Below are 21,289 nucleotides of genomic sequence, written 5' to 3' on the forward strand. Positions count from 1 at the left end.
AGACAACTTCCAAGTAGCAGAATTTTTTTTCCATAATTATTAAAAATATATTATTGCTATTACAGTAAAAATGTGAAGGGCAGGGAGTTTGTCTTTTTTTTTCTAGAAATGGAGTTATAGATATTCTTTTGGAGAGGACACTAGGCTTAAGCAGCAGTCTAGGTTCCCTACCAGCAGAGGGAGTTAATGTAAGTGATGCTGCCTCCTTGAACTTTGCTTTCTTCAGTGCAGTTTCAAGGAGAACTATTCTGAAAATTGGAATGGCATGCTCTAAACCTGAACTAAAAAACTTAAGCAGTATAAGGGAATAAGTGCCAATTGAAAATTCAGAGAAGACTCTGCAATGCTGCTTAAGAATATTTAATAGTATCTTGTAACACAGTGCCTTATTTCCTTTGTTTAATCCAGGTGCACACTTAGGACTTTGGCTTGTTGTTTCAATAGTAGTAGACATTTTTTTTCTTTTTTAACCTCTACTCAGAAGTATCTGTGAGAATACCCCCTTCCACCCTGCGTCCTCCCACCTAGTTTCTTGCACAGCATTAATACTTTAAACAAAATATTGAGCAACTTTAAACTCCGGTTACACATCCCTCCAGTAACTGGATGTTAAGTATAATGTTATATAACATAATGTTCATTGGTCTCTTTCTACTCTGCTTTTCCTGAAAAATACTTATTTGACAGTAGCTTTTATGCAGTTGAAGGAATTCTGCAGTAAAACCACTGCTTTCTAGTTCTGCAGCTTCAACTAAAGCAGAAATTTGTCTTTTGTCTGAAAATGGAGTTCCTGATGAATATTGTCTCTGAGCAATTTACAAACAAATATTATGTGAGGGATAAACTTGCAACAGTAAAACATGCTAAGGCTGAGATTTTTCTATGGGCAAGTACTTACTAATCCTTGTTCTAAATCTTATTCCTCTCCAACAGAAACTATACCAGTATCTTCCTCCACAGACTGGCAAGCGGCTTTTGGGTTTGGTTCCTCCAAACAGCAAGAGGACGACTTAGGGTTTGACCCCTTTGACGTCACCCGCAAAGCCTTAGCAGACCTGATTGAGAAGGAACTGTCAGTTCAAGACCAACCTTCCCTCTCGCCCACATCTCTTCAGAACCCTTCCCCACACACTACAGCTGCCAAAGGGCCAGGCTCTGGATTTCTGCATCCTGCTGCACCCGCAAATGCCAACTCTCTCAGTAGCACCTTTCCAGTCATGCCACAGAGGTTCCCACAGTTTCAACAACATCGAGCAGTTTACAACTCCTTCAGTTTTCCAGGCCAAGCAGCTCGCTATCCTTGGATGGCCTTTCCACGCAATAGCATCATGCACTTGAACCACACAGCAAATCCCACCTCAAATAGTAATTTCTTGGACTTGAATCTCCAACCACAACACAGCACAGGTCTGGGAGGGATCCCTATATCAGGTAGGTGAATCAGGACAGCCGTGAATGTGATTTTATTTCATGCTTTCAGCTTAGAGCTCTGAGTCAGGACAGGAAGAAGAAATAGCCAGCTACAAGTGGTAGAACTTTATCTCTTAACTGTTATACTAGGCTTATGAAGAGAGGGAGAACATCATTTTAAATATGCCCTTTCCATGTGTTTTTTTTTTTAAAGTGGATGCTTAGCCTTGTAACATTGAGCTTTATAAGGAAGGTGGAGTATTCTGTGCCCGTTTAATTTTATGCCTAAGCAGATTGGTATTTTGGTTCTTCAGTTTTGCCAGACTGGGCTTTTCTTAAGATTAGTAAGTAGGCCCTGAAAGTGCATTGTGACTTTCATGTTGACATGCAGGTGCTGATCAGAGTTCCTAAAACTGAAAAATATTGTAATGATAATTAGTGCCTGATGTCTTGGCTGGGGTTGTTCCCTCTTGTGCACAACCAGGTGACTGCATAATAAAACACTCAGTGCTGTTCATTCCTGTGCTGCAGATGGCCTTAATGTTGTGATAATCTTTCACTGATCGGATGCTTGCAATGTGTGTAAGAGGATTCGTCCTGATTGTGAGGGCCCTGATGTTGGAATAAATAAATGCATAGTCACACTATTCCAGGCTGTTCTGAGTGAATTGATAGGCTCTTACAGTAAACATTACAGCTAAGGAGCAGTCATTGTTCTGGTCAGATTCCAGAAGTGAACTTTTAAAACTGCTTCCACAGTTACTACGTACCTTGACCCACACAAGTTCTCTTATCCTAGTAGGGAAAAAAAATATTAGTTTCATAATAAACTACAAGTAGAAACTCTGTAAGCTCTTTATAGCCTTGAGGTAGGGAAAACTGTTGCTTGAGATGTTGCTGATGTGGGTTTTTGTTGTTGGATTTTGAGAACTATCTGCTGTACTGGGTGATAGTGATGTAAAAGAAGTTACTTGGTTTTGATGCTCTGATGTAAGTGCTGTTTCTGGCTGTGTTTCTCTGTTCTTTGTACTCTCTGGAGGCTTGTTGAAGCTACAGAACAGTACAGGATCATTCAGCTGATTTGTAATATAATCATTTAGTCCAGAGGACAAATGCAAGTAGTTCAAAAGTCTTTATGCTGGCAGTGACAAAGGTTTTAAACAAAAAATATACTGTTATTGGTTGCATTGAAATGGGGGGAGTTGTTTTTTTTTTTTCCTATATGGTGTTAAAAAGTAGTGTTTCTAGGAGTGCAGATTGGTTCTCTGTAAACTATAAAGAACTTGGAATAATGTTACAAGTCAAAGTTTTGACTTCATCTCAAAGTTCTAAAACTTGCTAATCACAGGGTTGGTAACACTACTGTCTTGTGGAGTAGGAGGGTGTGGAAAAGTGTTCAGTGGTGAAAAACGATCTGTTTCTGTACAGGTTATTTCTAAGTTTGCAAAAAGTGTTCTTTAAATTGCATTATTTTAATTCATTTTAGCAGTTGGAAAGTGGATTTCTTTGTAGGAACCAGTTGTGTTCGTGTTTGCTACATGCAGCCCGTTTTGTGTGCTTTCCCTGTGTGTTTTTAGGCAACAGAAATGATACTTCAGTGTATCTTTTTTTGTATGCAACAAAATTAGATCCAATTGATCTCTCTATCTTTGGCAGCTACAGTGCTAAGAATGGAAAACAAACATCTGCTGTAGTCTGTATGGAAAGTTCTTTTGTATTGGTTTTAGGCTTTTGTTAACACTGTTGCCTAGTTTATAGTTAGCACCAGTTGCTGCTGTGCAAATGCTTCTCAGCCAATCTGCATGTTAATTCTGTGTAACTTGAAAAAAGTCTGTAAACACAGTTTTACTGCTTTTTTTCATGTTGTCAGAAGTCTCAAGTCAATCTGGTGTTGCTTGATAGTTGGTGCTTGTGTTATTTGTATAGCATGTAGTACACTGGATTTCCTGCAGTGATTCTAACTGCTTCAGAAATGCAATTAATTTGAAAATCAGGAGGTGCCCGTGTTTTGATATGCTGACTTGATAGTTTCCAATTTATGAATTTTAGCTTCAAATCTGTATTTAGTGTACAAGCCTCTCAACAAATCCTTTTTTGAAAGAATGATACCAGTTCCTTACGCTTTCTTTTAATCTATCAGCAGGAGGTATGTAATGGTAGGATTTCCCTAGTTTCCCTGTTTGATTTATAGATTCACCTACTTGGTGGGCTTACAGGGAGGGAAGTTGTATATCAATAAAGAAACCACCAAAACAGGACTTTATATTAGTGGTTTGTTACAGGCTCTAGCTGACCTAAGAAGGCCACGTGTATTGTTATACCCATTCGGTGGTATAGAGAGATTAATTGTAACACACCCAAAGCTCCTCGTTAGGTTTTTTCCTAGTATGTATTAGGGTGTGTTAGAAAATGTCATCAACTTGGCTGCTACAGCTGTAACAGTAAAAGAAACTGAGTGTAAGCAAAACTTCAAGTTGTTTTCTAGCAGAGATCCCCAACTTCTGTCGAAGTTGCATGTTTCCTAAGATTTCTGATCAATTTTTACAGCTTTTAATTTTTCTAAAGCAAATTATATTTGACCTGCCATTCAAATAATGGAGAACATTCTTTTCCATGCATCATCTGATTAGTTTGCCTGCTGTGGTTAACCAGCCCTTTTCTTGTTTTCCTTTTCTGTGAAAACAAGAAGTTTTTAAAGTCATCTTAAAACCTCAATTTGAAGTTAGCTAGATTTTAAATCCCAAATTCAGTTGACTTCATTTACGTCTATTTGTGTTTTTGGAGCTTGTGTGAAGGCAATGTCTTCTGAACTCCTGCTGCTTCTACCTTATGTAGGCGTTAGTATTCACGTTTGGCATGTTATATGTAATACTCTAAAGCAGTCTTGTCTCATCTCAAATCAGAGCTGTGCTGTGTCTATACCTCCACATATCCAAGTTGTTCTGTTCTGTGCTCCTGATTAGATCCATGTAGATGTAAATGGGAAGACACAGGTCCTACCTACTATTTCTAAGTTCTCATTTAAAAATAACTTGTGTGGGATTTGGTAGCTTCTTTGTCAGAATTGGTATTTATTAATCTTATTCTACTGTTTCTGGTGAAATGACACCATGACACGGTTGACTTCAAAATAAAATTGACTATACTTGAAATTTGCCATGCTCATCAAGAAATGTCTGTCCCCAGTCTTTAAAGGAACTTTTCAATCAAATTGAATCTCTCCCTCCCCCCAGAAAATATGATTTTGCAAAATAGCTGATGCAAACAGATCAGGCTTGTTGCTGTTCTCTGGAATGGGATGGGTTAGAAAGTTTACAGTATAATTAAAACTATAAATATGCTTTAGGAGAAAAGTTTAGTGATGACTTTCCAGACAGCTTGCTTGTAAAACAGTCCAAACTTAGACTGTGTAGCTGTTGTTTATTCTTCACATAAAACCAAAGGAAAGATAAACTGACAGCAGTGTGTGTGGATGTTATACTTTTTTAAGTATTACTTTAGGCTATCAGGAAGCCTTGTACTTCAATAACTAATACACTGTCATCTTTACTAGCCTGCCTGGTTTTATATTCTAAAATTCTAGGTATGGTCACAGAATCAGTCACAGAGTAGATCCCACATTAACAGTATCTTTTGAGACACATGATAATATATGTACATATTAGTACTGGAAAAATAAATAATATGTAGCTTACTGGGTGGTTGATAGACATGGTTTTTATTATATAGAAGAAGTGTAAAAATAAAATTACAGATAAAAGTAGAATGAAAAGCTGGAAATTAATCCACCTTTCCTGTCAGTTTTATGTAAGATGTGAGTAATTGACGTTCTGACACACTGGCTGTAATTTCATACATTAATTTCATAATTATCCTGAATTTAATTCCAAATGAAAACATAATTGCAAGAACTTCTCAATTCAGTAACAATGAGGTGGCTGAATTGCAACTTCTCCAAGACTCATTCTGTACCACATTGCGTGTATATTCTTCACACAGATATTAGGAATCTGTGATGGATCTGTCAGTTGTGAATACAGAGAGATAGAGAACATAAAGAATTAAAGCCTGTTTAGAAGGAAGGATTTTTTTTATGTTGTCTTTGAAAATATCAGCTGTAAAATCAATCAATTTTTTTAATCTGAAACTTATTGGAGATAGCAGGAGACTGTGAGTTGTTCCTGGAATTTCAAAATGGGTCTTGAATGTCATAAGTCTTTGTAGGTGGAAATAATAGCTAAATCCAAATATTGTTCTATCAAGGGCTTTTTGTTATTGTAGCTTATCTCTTTAATATGCAAAGTTTAACTGATGGAATTATGTATATTTAAAGACTGAGTCAATAAATAGGTGGACAGACCTATTGCTAGATTTGGGTGCCATCCAGCAGTCATTGCAGTAATGGCATCGCATACAAGACGCTGATTATCATGCATACTTTTGAGTCTTGCCTACATTTAGACTTAAATCCTGAGCTTTTCCACACTTCAACAGTTCTACTTGTTTGCATCTTCTCCTGATTCCATGTCTTTAGCTATCGAGCTCATCTTGAACGCCAAATCCTTTCTTGTCTAATGCCACCTTTGGGGCAAGCTTAGTGAAAGAAGGAAACACCCTAATATATTAATAATGACTTGTTTTAGACTTCGGATTATGGAGAAGGGTGAGGTATCAGAACCAGCACTGTCCTTTTTTTGTACTGAGTCTTTGACTTGGTGTTTTCCCAAAATGCAACTGTATTTCCATTTAGGACACACATTTCTTTGTTGTTTGGATTTTGTCTAGGGTGATACTTAATACCAAAATCATGACTTGTTTTATGCAGAAGCAGAAATCCAAAAAAACTGAAATGACAGCATATGTGCTGACCTTTTCCTGTGGTTTTTGGCTTAACATTTGTTATGAAGTTCTTCAGGATTTGGTGGTGGGTTTTTTTTTTTGTTGTTGTTTTTTGTTTTGCTTTTGCTACTTTTCCTTTCTTTTCCATTCTAAAAGAGGGTCTGACCTGTGTCATATTGCTGTTCAATGCCATAAGTTGTAAAACTCAATCTCAAAATGCTGTGTACAAAACTTACTAAATCCCATCCTCCTAACAACAGCTAATGCAGTTTAAATGGTAATGCCTCATGTCCCTTTATTTGATTGTAGTGGATTGGAAGAGCATTTTGCTACACTTTTCCTCTTGACCTGGCAATGCGTGAAAGGTTTAATGCCAGTTTTAAGTACAGATGGTCTTACACTTAACAGTAGGAAGTATTAGTCCATTAAATTTGTTCTAAGCCTTTAAAGAAGACTGCTTGCTCCCTTGCTGGTCTTTGCTGACATTTGGCATTCTGTCGGCAGCGGTGTGGAAAGCACTGCAGCTGAACATTCTTTTCTGTGCTCCTGATTAGATCCATGGCTGCCTGTAGCTGAAGTATTAGCTGATGAGGTATAAACATTGGAAGTGATGCAGCTAATAGTTTAAGTGCCAGATTTGGCACCTCTGAAGGCCGGAATCTTTGCAGAGCACAGGGAAGCTACTCTTCAAAATGGATGTTACACCAATATCAAGATTGCACTTTATTTGAAATTAAAGGACTGAACACTGCTTTTAAATTTACTTTTTTAAAAAAAAAAAAGCTGTTTAGACTACTACAGAGGTCATGTGTGCTCTGCTCTCCTCAGCAGAGATGATACAGTTCTTGGTGTAATCTTTATGGTTGAATACTCTGCAGTTCTTGTGCCTCAGACCAATTTCTGTCAGGAAGATTGCAAGGCCTTTGCCCTCTTCTCCCTCCATCATCTTCTGGCTGTGCTGTGTGCCAGTGTGTGTTTTCCCCCTCCCCCCCTTGGAATTCAGCATTTATTTATAAGCTCCAGCTCTCATTCTTCTCCTTTTATTTCTGTCAGAACTTATGTATTTCACCAGTTAAGAGGTAGTGTTCAGCACCATATGTAACAAGTTAATTCCATTTGGAAACAAACTCTTGGCTTGCTCACTTCCCTTCCTCTGGAGGTGCTATTTTTAATGCTGCTAAATTTAAAATAAAGTATGTGGAAGTGGGATTTCAGACTAATTTTTAAAACATTAAATCAGCGTCAAGATTTAAGTCACATTGTTTGAAACCTGTTATGGATATTCCTTATTGTACCTCTGTTATCTTGTTCCTCACTTCCACATACTTTGTATTCACTAGTAATTCTGTCTAACATAACACAGTTGTGTCACCATCTGAGAGAAATTCATGCCCAGCACCTGTCCTTTAAGTCTCGCTATTTCTCCATCTGTCTTAAAATCTCATCTCACCCCCTCCTTGCCCCATTGCCTTTTTGGTGCTGATCTTTGCAACTGTTCTGAAAAGGCTGTGGATTTATTTCTTACAATTGTACAGGAGATACTATCCCAAAGAAAGCTTAGTGTATAAATACTATGTTTTTGTCCCTGGGAGCTTTGTTTATTCTCTGAGAAATTATAAAAGTCTTTGATGGCAGTGAAAGCCACTTTTTGAGTGGCGCAATGCCCGCTTTTAATTGCATAATTTTGCTTTGAAAGAGTCACAATGTAAAGAAAAAGCGTAATGAAAATCCTCCAACTTCTCTTGGCTGCTCCGTATCAGAGGAATGACTAATCACATTAACATAGCTAGATTTGAAATAAATGCTTCACTGGCTAAAATTTGCCTTAGTGGCTCACCTAATTTGCACTCTGGCAGCTCTGGAGCAACTCTCCAGCAGGATCCAGGGGAAACAGAGGGAAGGGTTTTCCAGTCAGCCTTTCCTGACTGTTCCACGTCTGTAGCAGTCTCACCAAAGGAACTTCAGTGGCACGGGGACCTTGTCTGTGTTTTATGGATGGTAGACTGAATTTATTGGTTATAAAAGCAAGACCTTCTCTCTGCCAAACTCTTTAAGGATGATTCACCAAATGTTATAAAAGCTCTGTGAAACAAATAATGTCAAACAAAGCCACATCTTGTGAAAAGACTTCAAGCTTCACGCCGTTGTGGATTAAGCCAAATACACAAATTCTATTTTGATCGACCTTAACAAAAAGCACAGACAGTTAATAAGCTTTCTATATAAATTTATTTCTAAATAAACTTTATTTAAATATGTAATCTCTATTTGAATTTAGTAATCAAAATTAATTTATTGTCATGAAAGGTTTACTTTTTGTTTAAGTTTCTTGAAGCTTTATCTTCCCACAGAATTGTGTATTTACAAATAAACCTCAGAAGTAACTGTTACACATTAAGGAAAAATTAAAAAATAATAGTACCCTTAAAGGATTTTCATTTGAAATGAAAGCATTTTTCAACTGAGAAGTAAGGTGTAACCTGGTGAGATTGAAGTCTGATGCAGGAACTAATAGTAAAAGACATTCTTATGTTAAAATTACTTATTTTTCTCAACTGAATGGGAATTGCGTGTCTTTCTAGGATTTATCAAAATGTCCTACATGTAGGATTCCGATTATCTTTTTAATTGCAGTGTCTTAACAGTCTTTGCAGCTCAGTTTAGGTTTATATTAAGATTTAGTATTATGCTGGAAGAACTGTGTGTGTTCTTACAGGATCCGTTTCTGAATGAGGAATTAGCTCATGAAAGGACAATTACTGACAAAGGTGAAAGTACTACAAAATATGTTGTCATTTTTGCATGTAGATTGAGGTTGTACACTGTAACGCTATATTACAGCAATAAATAATTAAAGTCAGTGATAAAAAGGCTGCAGTGCTCCAGCATGCTTCGGAAACATCTGACCTAAGCTCAGGCATATGTTTCAAAGACAGCTAGAATCTTTGATGTGAAATTTCTTTATAGCTTAAAATTAGGTGGCTGGTTGCTGTAATTATGTATTAGATTTGATCTCTTAAGCCATGGTATGTATAAGTCGGTCACAAGGACAGAATACTAATATAAAATGGCTTTTCTCAAATCTAATACAAGTTCTGATGCTGTACATTAAAGTGAATATGGGTCTCGTTGAATATCTCTCAGTAGTTACTCAGTCACAGGTTATGCTATCAGACCTTCAGAAAAAAAGCAAAATTTAGGAGAAAAAAATATTTATTTTCCCCTTTAAAGTGCATTCTTTAGAATTCTGTGTATTCATCTTGTACTTTATAATTCACTTTACAGGCATGTTAAATTGCACTTTAAGAAGTGAAAAAATAGTGCTTTTTGATTCATGTGACCTCTCTTAATTTGAGTAGATGTGGAATTGATCTAACCATAGAAATCAATGTAGAGGCAAGATAAAAGCTGCTTTACTTGCATTACTTTAAAGTTCAGAGTAGTATCTCTGTTACCAAACCCAATTTTGCGTCTGTGTTTCTTTGCTCCCCTTGCTGCTGGAGATCATGAGCATATGATCTTGATTTGAAAACTGCCCTGGGGAATGATATTTAGAAAAGTCTAACTTTTTTAGATTGCCAAGTTGTTTCCCGTGTGTAGAGAATATCTGTGAAGCTTTACTTTCTATTACTCTTTATTCAAAGTGGCTACTTGTGTTCCTGACAAGCAGTGCTGCAGTCTGAATGTGGGCAGATTCAGCCACCTTCTGAGAGTGATGTTTTCAGACCTGTGTATCTGTGTGTTTAACCTCATGTGCTTTACACTTTCTGGGATTCCTAGAAATCACAGGTTTCAGGAGTCTGAGAACCGAGTCCTTCAGACTTTAGCAGTTTAAGTGATATTTAAAAACTCTGTGAGCAGACAAACTTATTTGTATTAGTGTCACAAGTACAGTTTTTATTATCACTGCTTAGATGGTTAAGCGTAGAGACTTTGGTTCAAAGACTTTTGAACCAAAAACTTGTGTATCTCACATAATGGGAATCACTTCATTTTAGGATATATCAGAATGTCCTCTTCTTCCTACGAAGTGAATTACTGGACAACTTTTTGCCAAAGAGAAATACTAATAGTGGAAGGTCATTCTAAAATGAAAAGAATCTGTTCTGAAGTCACAATGGCTTCTTTAACAGAATGTTTCACAGAATGCATGAGTTAACTGTGGTATCTATTAAAATGGGACTGATAGAGATCTCACTGCAAAGGTGTGAAGCTCTTTTTGGTGGTCATACTTGTCTCTGATGAAGTTGAAAAATTCTTGGTAAACTCTTTAAGGTTCTCTTTCCTGTCTCTTTTTCTAATTACTATTGTTATTTCTGTTTTGGACCCAACTTTGTCATTCTGGTTGTTTTGCCAAGGCTTAAAAACTTTCATTTTATGGTATCCTTGAAGATTTGGTAAGGACCTCCTTTGAGTCAGATCACTGCAACAAGCATTCAGTTACTGAGTATACCCTGATGCGCTCTGCACTTGTTGCTAGCTTGTGCAGTTAGTTACGTGACATTACAATATGTTCATTTCTTTTCTCACACAGTGGTTTTTCCTCTGAATTTCTTTCGTTTGTTTGGGGCTGGTCAGCAGCACTGTTGAGTGCCATGGCCACACACGTGGCATACTGATGGGTACCAATCTATTAAAAAATAATTGCAGCCTACATTTACAGAGTAGTCCTGCTGAAAAGTCAACAAGAATATATAGGACCCCTGGCATAAAGATATTTTAAGTTTTATGCAGTTAGTACAATCAGACTCTTGCATTGACTTGGAATATAATTTTTGCAAAGAACTATGCTTGTAGTGCTCTTACTTAATGTGAGGATCTTGTGCTCTTCCTTCTTAGTTAAGAAGGTACTGTTTGAATGTTGATACAGAGTTGATCATAGTGAGCTCATCTCCCACCAAATGCACTAAGACTTGGTGTCCCATTACCCTGGGCATAAATGTTAGAGAACCAATATCACCAGTGTGGTATAGCCAGATTTGAAACACCTCTGGGTCTGCGTAGTAGTGTTGTCTATCGGAATATATTAAGTTATGTCACCAACCAGGCTGTTTCATAACTGCTTAATCCGTTCATCTCTGGAAACTCAAGTTTTCACTTGACCAGATGGGGTTATGAAATGCACACCAAGAGGAGACTGAAGTTTGATACAGTATCTGAGTCTATTTTTCATACAAATAGTGGTGCTTTCAGTGAAATTTCATCAGGCTATTTTCTTGTACCAGAAACTAGGCTGGGAGGTATCTCTAATGCATTCTGTTTCATCTTGATGTATAAGATCTTTTCATTGCTGTTAACTGGATTTGGACTTGTTTTCTTCTATGTTTTCTTCTATGTTTTCCCACTATCCTTGGTCATCCTGCTTTAAAGTAGGATGAGGCTCTTGAAGGAGACAGTGTTTCTACTCCTTCAGAAAGAGAAGGGATAGTGCATTGGTTCTCATGTTCATAGGTTATGGTGTCCAACTGAAGTCGTTAGCCAGTCAACAATTGAATGTGTTTTGTATCAGGAAGTAAAGCTGGGTAAGGTAAGAAAATGCTATTTGTAGTGGATCTGTAGTAACTGGAAGTTAACCTTTTGTTTATAAATACGGTACTAGCTTTATGATAGCCATAAACTTGATAAAAAATAATGTGTTGAGGGAGCTCGCTTTTGTAAGTTGGTGGGTGTAACTTCTACCTGTGTGGTCGACTTATTTTTCACTTACACTTGCAACCTGACAGACTCCATCAGAGACATGCTGATTTAATTGTTTTGGATTGAGTCCTGCTGTGTATGGTGCTTGGGGATTGCTCATGGTTTGCATCAGGATGCTCTCCAGCTGAGTGTTTCACCTGATCCCAGTAACTGAGGATTCAGAGGGTGGTGCAGGAAGGGGGATAGAGTCTTACCATCTACACTCTATCGATCCCTCCTGCTCTGACCCCCTAATGCATGTAATCTCTTACCGCATCCCATATTACAAGAGTAATGGCTGCATTTCTCCTTGGGGGCTGGGAGAAAGCTGTGAAGCTTTGGTTTGTTGTTTTCAACTCTGTGTTTGTTATTGAAGCTGGAAACCTGTTACAGGTGCCTCAGTAATGTGGTGCTTGCTTTTTCTCTGCTGTCAGAAGGCAGAATCTCTTTTGTCATAGTTTGCCTTTCAGCCTCCACAATCTCAGCTATCTAAGAAAGGGACATCTGAAATCTGCCTCTTTTTGTACCCAGAAGCACAAGATTTTGATAAGTAAAACTTCATTGTTGCTAGCAAATAATATCATTTTATGATATTGAATCCTTTTAATCCATTTTGTACTGAAAGTTTTTCTTTTACTCTATCTTATGTTCTGTTTGGGTAAATAGCAGTGGTATGCAGTGCCTGCCTCACAGATGGCCCTTCATCAGAAAGTGTCAGTCTTTTCCATTCCTTGAAGAGGTTCCATTGAAAATATTTTATTGCAAATGCTTGTTATCCTTCTGGACTCTTATGAACCCTGTACAATGTCTTCAGTATACGGAGTATAACATGACAATAATCCATGTTTTCTAGCCCAGGATGGCCTATTGCCATGTGGTATTTGTTTTCCTATCCCATTTCTTATAAATGGTGTCATCTTGATGGCCTTGTTTTCACTGAACTTTCTCAGTGATGTTAATTAGCATAGTGTGTGCATGTGTCATACATACATTGCAGGTTTGTGGTTTATTTGCTCACTCATGAGCTTTGCAGACACGCTGGGGGTTAGTAGTATCTGTGATTAAGTCCATGGGGAGCTTGGAGATCCCCAACTCACAAGTATTTGGTAATTATATTAGCTTACACTTCATCTTAGTAAGAATCCTGTGTGTGCGTTTTGCCCCATAGTTGAAGTAATTAAACTGAACTGCATTGCTTTGCACAAGCTTTTGGAAGCAGTGGTGAAAAACTGAAGTGGAAACTGATGCTGTGCCATCTGAAATCCATCACAAAGTGATTTCTGGGATTGTGAAAGAGTTAATATTGCCCTGAGAGATTAATTTTGGAACTTCTTAAGCTTTTTAATGAATGCTTGGAAGGACTGGGCAAAAATCAAAGATATTTCTGGCTAGCACTTAAAACAATTTTTTTTAACCCAGGAAAAAAGATTCTGTAACTAGACTTAAAATAAATAAATCTTACAGGTCTCAGTGAAAAAGTAAGTTCCTTAAAACTGTCTGTGTGCCATCATATTGCAGGGAAAAAAGTGGGAACTCTAAGGAGAACAGGAAGTAGATCATATTTCCACAGTAGGAGAAATGGAAGTAGAAATGGAAGCTAGCAGTACACACTATGACTCAACAGCAAATGAATAGCAGCTAGGACAAGTCAGTGAAAAGCCTGTTCTTCTCATCCCCTATGACTTGTAGACCACTTTCCTGCCACACATCTATGGAGATAGCGACACATAAGCTGGGACTCCGGGTTGCTTTTCTCACGTCTGTGTGCTAAGCTTACTAAAAACTGGTCTGAGTTACTTGCTCAAAACAGAACTGCAGTTACTAGTTTGTTTTTTTCCTCCTGTAGCACTTAACATTTGAATCCCTAGATGAAACGTGGTGCGTGTATTAGACAAGATTTGGAGTTTACTTTGACAGGATTTTTTCTTTGCTTACACTTGAGTTCTTTCTTCCCCATCGGGGTAGTTCATGCACTGCCCTCTGGAGAAGAGTGATTGCTTAGCCTCAGCCAGTGAATGGGGATAACATCACTCAACCATCAAATTCTACCCCACAAACTTGTCCAGGCAAAAGGGATGATCTTTGTAGTACCTTCCTTGCGTTTGTGCTTAGCCCCTTTTCAGGCTCCACAGGCAGCAGCAGTTTGGCCACAGACATTCTTGATGTCAGCTGCTGACTTGCAATGCAGGGACATGCACACAGATAGCTGCTCCAGCACAAGCGTCTATATGAGACATGTGAAGGGGTAGAAGCAAATGCAGATGTCGTTCCAGCAGTCGTCACTGACCAAGTGGATACAGCAGATCAGTGTAGAAATTTGGTTTTGAGTTCAGCTGATGATATAGGCTGAAGCATGATTTATCGTTATTTGTGACTGAAGTTATTACACATCTGGAGTGAAATAACATCTTACATTAGGTTAATTTTAAAGAGAAATTACAAATCCAGTCTCAGAAGGGAAAGTTCATTATGAAAGCGCAAGATTTCAAGAACTTGCTTTTTTGTTGCTACAAAGACCTAACAAAAGGCACCAGTTCTTCCTGAGAATTGCCCTTACAAAAATTGCCTGGGCAGATTTGGTTGCAAGGGAGTCTGCTTTTTTCAGGGTCCAAGTATGGAGTTGCAAGTCAGCAACATCCTCTGATTTTCCATGAAGACTTAAATCTCTATTGATGAAGTAGCACTGTCATCTATGTATCTCACAGAGATATCCTGGCTAACATCAAGATCTTTTCTTCAATTAGGACAGGCAGAAATGGCTTTAAAAAAAAAAAAAGTTGTTTTCAGAGTTTTCATCAGAGCATAGTATAAGCATGCTACCCACCATTCTCCTTTTAAATATATTTGACTTCAAGATAATATTAAATATGGCTTTCTGTATTGATTGTAAATACTAGGATGCTCTTGCTTGTTTTGCTTTTGCATACCAAAAGAAGGAGATGGTTTGAAGAATCTGATGCTCTGTGTTAGGTAGCATGGTTTGCAAATTGTGTTTGGGGATCGTTTGTTGTTAACAACCAAGTTGTCCCTTTTCAATACGTGCCCTGAGTAACTTAGCCAAATAGTTCAGATCTGACAGTCGTGGTACCCAGCTGGTTTGCATCTGACCAAAGTTTGAGGATGTTGCTGTGCCAGAACTTACTCTAACAGGTCTTTAAAGAATTTTTTCTACTGTTCTTCAACTGCAAGAGGAAATCGTGTTCCTTCCAACTTCATGAGAACTTAGTTACCATTTTCTTCAGAAGAACACCTGTAGAGCTGTGAATGATCAGCCTATACAAAACAGAAAAGACCTGTGATGTTCCCCTGCCTCCCTGGTTCCTCGAGAGCTTTAATTATGTTCGGTTTCTGTAGCAAAGCCCTACCTAGCCTTTCTTCATTTTAATATACTTCAGAGAAGACAACCCTTTCAGATCTGCTGCCCATTGATAAAGCAGATGAATTGGGTTAGCTGACTTGTGCCAGAGGTCTTCTTGTAAAGGATCTGGTATGTTTTACCTGATTAGTATTGGAGGGAGAGCCTCTGTGCCCTTGAGGAATTGAGTCCATGAACTGAAAAAGAAAAAACAGGGAGTTGGGGGAGGAGTTAAATCTTTCTCCCACTCCTTTACACTTGGTTTAAAACCTGCCAATCCTCTGGATAATTAATCAACCATATAAACATTGACCCTAGTTTTTGGACAGGGAAAGTATTAAATGCTTGATTTTAAAAAGTAAAAACAAAATCCCATACCCCACCGAAGAAGGACATCTGTTTCTAACTTCAGCTTTTTATTTTTTTTATCTTTCATTTTTTTTTTTTTTTTTTTGTTGGTAAATCTCCTAGACAACAGCAGTTCTGTAGAGAGTTTAAATATGAAGGAATGGCAGGACGGGCTAAGGGCACTTCTACCGAACATTAACATCAGCTTTGGTGGACTGCCCAATGCTTCCTCCCCCTCCAACGCCAACCACAGTGTACCAACGTCCAACACTGCCACCACCGACAGCCTGAATTGGGACAGCTCTGGCAGCTGGATGGACCCCGCAATCATCACAGGTAATCGTTTCTCACTCCTTCAGCTCCGCTGGCAAACCATCCAATGGGTGTTTGGCACAAACTGATTTACGTCTGGAAAAAAAAAAAAGTCAGTATGCGGTGGTCTCTTCCAGCTTCCATCCACAAAACCTCAAGGGTCCAGGAATTTGTGTGGAAACTCTAGGTATAAAGTGTCACCTGACCTTCTGCAGTGCATGCCTGGGACCTTTGCAGGCAGTCAGGATGATCAGTGCTTATCTGTAGGGTCAACCTAGGTGTCCCTTCCGCTGGATGGCATGTCCGGTATGTGCGTCGCTGGTCCTGAGGCACTGAAGGCATTAACTGGACTTTCCTATTTAAAAAGGGACGTACTCCACTTGTTTATAAAGCTCTCTTTTATAAGGCTGTCTGGTTGTGTTTCCCTACTAGTGAGGCTGAAACATGATTCAGGTAGGCAGAGTAGGAACCGAAGCATGCAGGGTACTGGTAGGGGATCAGCGTGGTAAGGTCGTGGAAACAGGGATGCAGTCGCTGCACAGAATGCTTGATAGAAAAAGAGCTCTGAAGGAGAACTTTCTCCTATCTGGATTCAATGTTAAATCTTTTGTGGGCAGGGTGATTTATATATAATAATGTAAAATGCATTCTTTGTACAAACTAATCATGTTTTCTCACCGTTGCTTTGTGTTAGGTTAAATTGACCTCCTTCATGCTTGGCTTTTTGCTTCTGCTCTGACTGGCCTGTATCCTGTTTTTTTTTCTTCTCTTTATAGGTATCCCAGCCTCCACAGGAAACAGTTTAGACACCCTTCAAGATGACAATCCTCCACATTGGCTAAAATCTCTTCAGGCCCTCACAGAGGTGGACGGCCCCAGTGCAGCGCCGTCACAGACGCACCACAGTAATCCCTTCGGCACACAGATCCCTCTGCACAGAGCCAGTTGGAATCCCTACTCTCCTCCTTCAAACCCAACCAGTTTCCATTCCCCACCCCCAGGCTTTCAGACAGCCTTCAGACCCCCCAGTAAAACCCCCACAGATCTACTACAGAGCTCAGCGCTGGATCGTCATTAGGAAAGGAGGAAAAAAAAACAAAAAAAAACAACGTTAGAAATGCAGGAAGTGTCCCACCCCGACTCCTCCCCACACCCACCTACTGTTCCCTGTCATATCTTTCTTTCTGAAGAATCCAGTTCCTGATCAAACCTCCCCCCCCAAATGCAATGCCATCACAGGGTCATGGCCGGATTCATTAAGTTTCTGCTGAGCCGGTGTTTGAAATGCACCGTTAGAAATAATTTCTAAACATTCTAAGGAGGAAAAAAAAAAAAAGAGAGAGAGAAATCAAAATGCAGTCTCAATGCTTAAGGAGAATATTACTGTCTTATGTTTTTTTGCACATGAGTATTCCTGCCTAGTGGAAAAGCGTCAGCCTACAATAGGGGAAAAATGCAATGCAGAACCAAGTGCAGAAATATGAAAAAGGTATTTAATTTAAATGAAGTTACTGAGCATGTGGGGCAAGCAGTGGCCTACCATTTATTTTGCATTCAGTGTGGCACTACACAGGGAAATTGCTGTTTTTTTTTTTTTCTTTTCAGAAAAGAGGACTTTGTGTCACTCAGTGAGAGGTTTGACATGAAGCGTGTTGAAAGCCAAAACACTTATAGCGCTGAGTAAATGGCATGTTGCTGAAGAGTGGTTTAGAGACAGGAGAATAAGATTTTTTTTTTTTAATTTTGGCTTTAGATTTAAAGTAAACTTTAATGTTTTAAAAGTATTCACAGATTTAATACCTAGCATATACATAATATAATTATAAGCAGCTGAAACACGAGTGATATTTACTTCAGTCTTTCTGTCTCCTCTGTCGGTCTCTCTTTCTTTTTTTTTTTTAAACAAAGATTCACCTGATTGGGGCACTCTGGGATAGCACTGCATTGGGGCCACATGATCACCATCAGGAGCAACCTCTGACCTCCTCTGCCTGCAGCTTTTACTTAACCCTGTAGTTTCTGGACGTTTGTGCAGTATTGAAAAGACAGGAAAAAGAAACAGATAAACATGGTTATAACCTGACGCTAAAACTAAAACCAAGGAAATGTACCTCTTTCTTCAGAATTAAAACTAAAATCTTAAATAAAACAGAGAACTTGATGATGACTTTGTGTTGGCTTTTCTTTTAAAAAAGAAAAGAAACTTGGATTTTGAAGTGTTGCACCTGGTAAAATTGTATGTTCTTGCATGATCTCTTCCTCCTGTTCATCTGAATTGGAGTGACTTTTTCATTGCGTTATTGCACTGTATAATGGCTTTTGTACCAAAGGATGGAAAAAGCATAGAATTGTTAAAGGGGTTCTGTTGTCTTTACTTGTCATAATAGCTGGAGGATGCCTTTAACCTTTATTGGCATCACTTTAAATCTGAAGCATGGAAGTTAAGTTTGCGCTTTCTCAATTGGATATACCATGTCACTTGCACAGATAGAATATAATAATGTCTCAACACATTATGAAAATTCTAGTTAGAACTTGTATTTTTCAGCATCTTTGTTTTAAACAAAGGTGTGAAGTGTTTTCACTGTGCAGCAGGGCCTACAGAAGATCTCCAGCAAGCTCTTATGCTTCCAGCTGGAGACCTGCTCTGATATTTAAAACCAGCAGCCTTGTGACTGAGATGCTGCATTGAATCTTTCAGAGCCCAGCTCATGAGAATGGCTGGGAGCCGGAACTGCTAGAAGTGCCTGAGCAGAAGGATTTCTCACCTGTATAGCTTGGTCTGGCTGCCTTCCCAAAAAAAAAACAGTTCCCTGTTGCCACAGAACTGACAGCAGAGCCCTGAACTCTGAGCTGGCAGTGGGATCCAGCCTCCTTGCATCAGCTGTTGAGTCTGCATGAGATTACAACAAATGCTTCACTTTATAAAGTATTGCTTGGTGGGCACTCTGTACTTCTGTCCAACAACAGCACAGGTTGGGGAAGCACTGTATTCACTGCCAACTACTAACCAAACTGAATGTTCTCTGTCTGGGCAGGCATTTTTGCAGCAGATCAGTCCTGTGCCCTGGTTACTTGGAAACATGTTTGTGCTCTGCTTGTGCCAGCCTTGCCCCCTCCCACCCCCAAAACAAAGGAAGTGTTTGTGCCCCACTCAGCAGTTCTCTGCTGTAACCTGAAGTGCTTGCTGCTCCATGTTAGGAAGAGGAATTCTCTTCCTGACCCTGAAAATGAGCAAGCTTCCTACAGTAGCCATGATTTGCTTCCTGCTCCGCACAGCTATTCCTGAAAACTTGCTATCTTCATTGTTTCTTGATGTGCCTCCTTGCCACATTTCAGGAGGCACTGGAAGAAAGCTGTGCCTGTGTCTTTTGCCTCTAAGCACAGGTTTCAGCTGTTCAGGAGAGAGCTGTATGATAGCGTGTTGTTAGCCAGCTGACAAGCTTCTAGATGACAGGAAGATTCATAACTAGAATGACCTTTCTCTGTGGTGCTACCCTGTCCCAAAAAGGAGTTCTCGTTGAGTCACATAATGCTAAAATGCATCAGTGTTGAGATGGATGGTGTGGCGGCTTGTGCTCCTGTTGGCTTATTTCTACATGCTATCTGGTGCTGATTACTGCACCCCTGCTTAAAAAGCAACCAGCCATTTCACTCTGTTCAGCTGTGTGGGGCTCTGTTGGTTTCTCCAGAGGTTTTTTGTCGTTTATGGACTGTTTGTTCCTACTGCAAGAAGTTCTGTACAGGCACTTCATTGAAAGGAAGAAGTTCATGTGTCTGCTTCAAACATGTAATCATCTCAGTGTGTGGCCTGTCTTTCTTGTTGTATGTATTATGAACGTCTTCAGTACTTCCTTGCGCGATAACAAGAACAGTGCTTGGCTAACAGGGTGGTGGTGGAGATGAAGTTGGAGAAAGAGAGGATGGATCATATGCCTCCAAAATGAGTATGGATTCACGTTAAAGGAAGGAAGGGAGTTGTTAGCCTTGAATGCATTGGTACCAGAAGTTCTGCTGCGTTTTCAGAGAATTCTCTGTTCAGTTGTAGTAATTCTGGGGTCCGTACTGCTGGGTTGGTGCTGAAGGTTGATTTAGAAAGAAATCATAATCATCATCTCATAAGGAAATTGCATCTATCTGAAGTGACAGCAGGGAATATAATGTCACCTCCTAGTTAAGATGAAGAGCCTTTGCATGAATTCCTTTTCCTTCTGTAAATTCTGGACTTGCCCGACAAGTGTAAGCACGTGTCCTTCCCAGTGCGGTGGTGCAACAGTGCTGCTCTAACCATGCCTAAAACACTATTGCCAGCTTCCATAACAGTTCTAAATCATAAAATTGAGCAGTTTGTATTCTAAGATCTTAAACTCTCAGTTTTTGTTTTCCCTTCCCCTATCGTAACTTTTATCCAAGATGCTCATTTAATCAGAGACACTGAAGATGCAGAATATCAGGGAAAGCGCAGCAATTTATAGCTCTGTAGAGTGGGTTGTGCTTGAATATATCTTTCCCTGAGATGGCAGACATACACTGATTTCTCTCTCACCCTTGCAAGAGAGCTTGGAAAATGCACCTAAAAAGATCACAGAACAGTTCTTGTTTGTTCCTCTCCTCATGATGCATGGAAGTTGCCCTAAGTTGCAAGGGAGCTTAGGAGCATATATAAATACATGGAGAGGTGGGTGCTGCAGTGCCAAGGACCAATCCCTTTGGGGAAAGCTGTAGTGCTCAAATACAAGCTCGTGCTGCTCAGAACTGAGGTCTGTTGTGATTTAGAGGTGGCACAGTGCTTCAAGGTCAGGGCCCTGAAGCTGTCACCCATCCCAGCTGAAGGGGCCATAGGTACTCCTAACTCCTGAGGTGAGTGAATGCCAGCAGACAGGAATTTCTAGTGTGCACGGAGCAGAGATGTGAGCAGTGCTGTTTGCTGTGAATGCACCTCTGTTAAGGATATTGCTACTTTACAGCTTCCAGCACTGTGCAACTCTGTGGCTAGTTATAGGAATGCCTTCCACGGTGTATTATCAGTCACTACTGTTGAACGTTCAGGTAGTGACTGTAAAAACTTCTGTGCTCCTTCCTTACCTTCCAAATGCCGGCACCTTTTTCAGAGCTTTGGGGTACAGTGTAAGAAACGCTGTAAACTCAGTACACCTTGATCTCATATACAGCACTTGAGAGAGTGGGATCTTCATCTTGCCTTCCTCCTGGAGTCTGCCCTACGCTTACTACTGTTAGGTTTGTGTGGTATGTGACAAAAACAGTTTGGGCTGGAGCCAATGCGGTGATGGTGGATGTGGCACTACCAGGGCAGTGGCACTTAAAGCAGCAGTTAGAAAGCTTGTACTG

At 39.4% G+C, this 21,289-nt stretch overlaps 1 protein-coding gene across 7 annotated transcripts in view; it reads left to right on the forward strand.

Annotated features, from left to right (window-relative positions):
* CNOT4 (CCR4-NOT transcription complex subunit 4) overlaps window positions 1-18,107 on the forward strand; it is a 67,212-nt gene extending 49,105 nt beyond the window's left edge. For 5 of the 7 annotated variants that reach the window (XM_042889861.1, XM_042889864.1, XM_042889865.1 and 2 more), the window contains 3 exons: window positions 934-1,431; window positions 15,752-15,964; window positions 16,717-18,107. In XM_042889861.1, the coding sequence (XP_042745795.1) occupies window positions 934-1,431; window positions 15,752-15,964; window positions 16,717-17,018 (1,013 nt within the window). In that variant the 3' untranslated portion in view covers window positions 17,019-18,107. The remainder of the gene's footprint in view (window positions 1-933; window positions 1,432-15,751; window positions 15,965-16,716) is intronic. The other 2 variants (XM_042889866.1, XM_042889867.1) reach the window with 1 other exon arrangement.
* Window positions 18,108-21,289: the final 3,182 nt, after the last annotated feature.

The sequence above is a fragment of the Lagopus leucura genome, unplaced genomic scaffold (genome assembly GCF_019238085.1).
Source record: "Lagopus leucura isolate 7727_CA_CO unplaced genomic scaffold, USGS_WTPT01 Super-Scaffold_100159, whole genome shotgun sequence".
Lineage (NCBI taxonomy): Eukaryota > Metazoa > Chordata > Aves > Galliformes > Phasianidae > Lagopus > Lagopus leucura.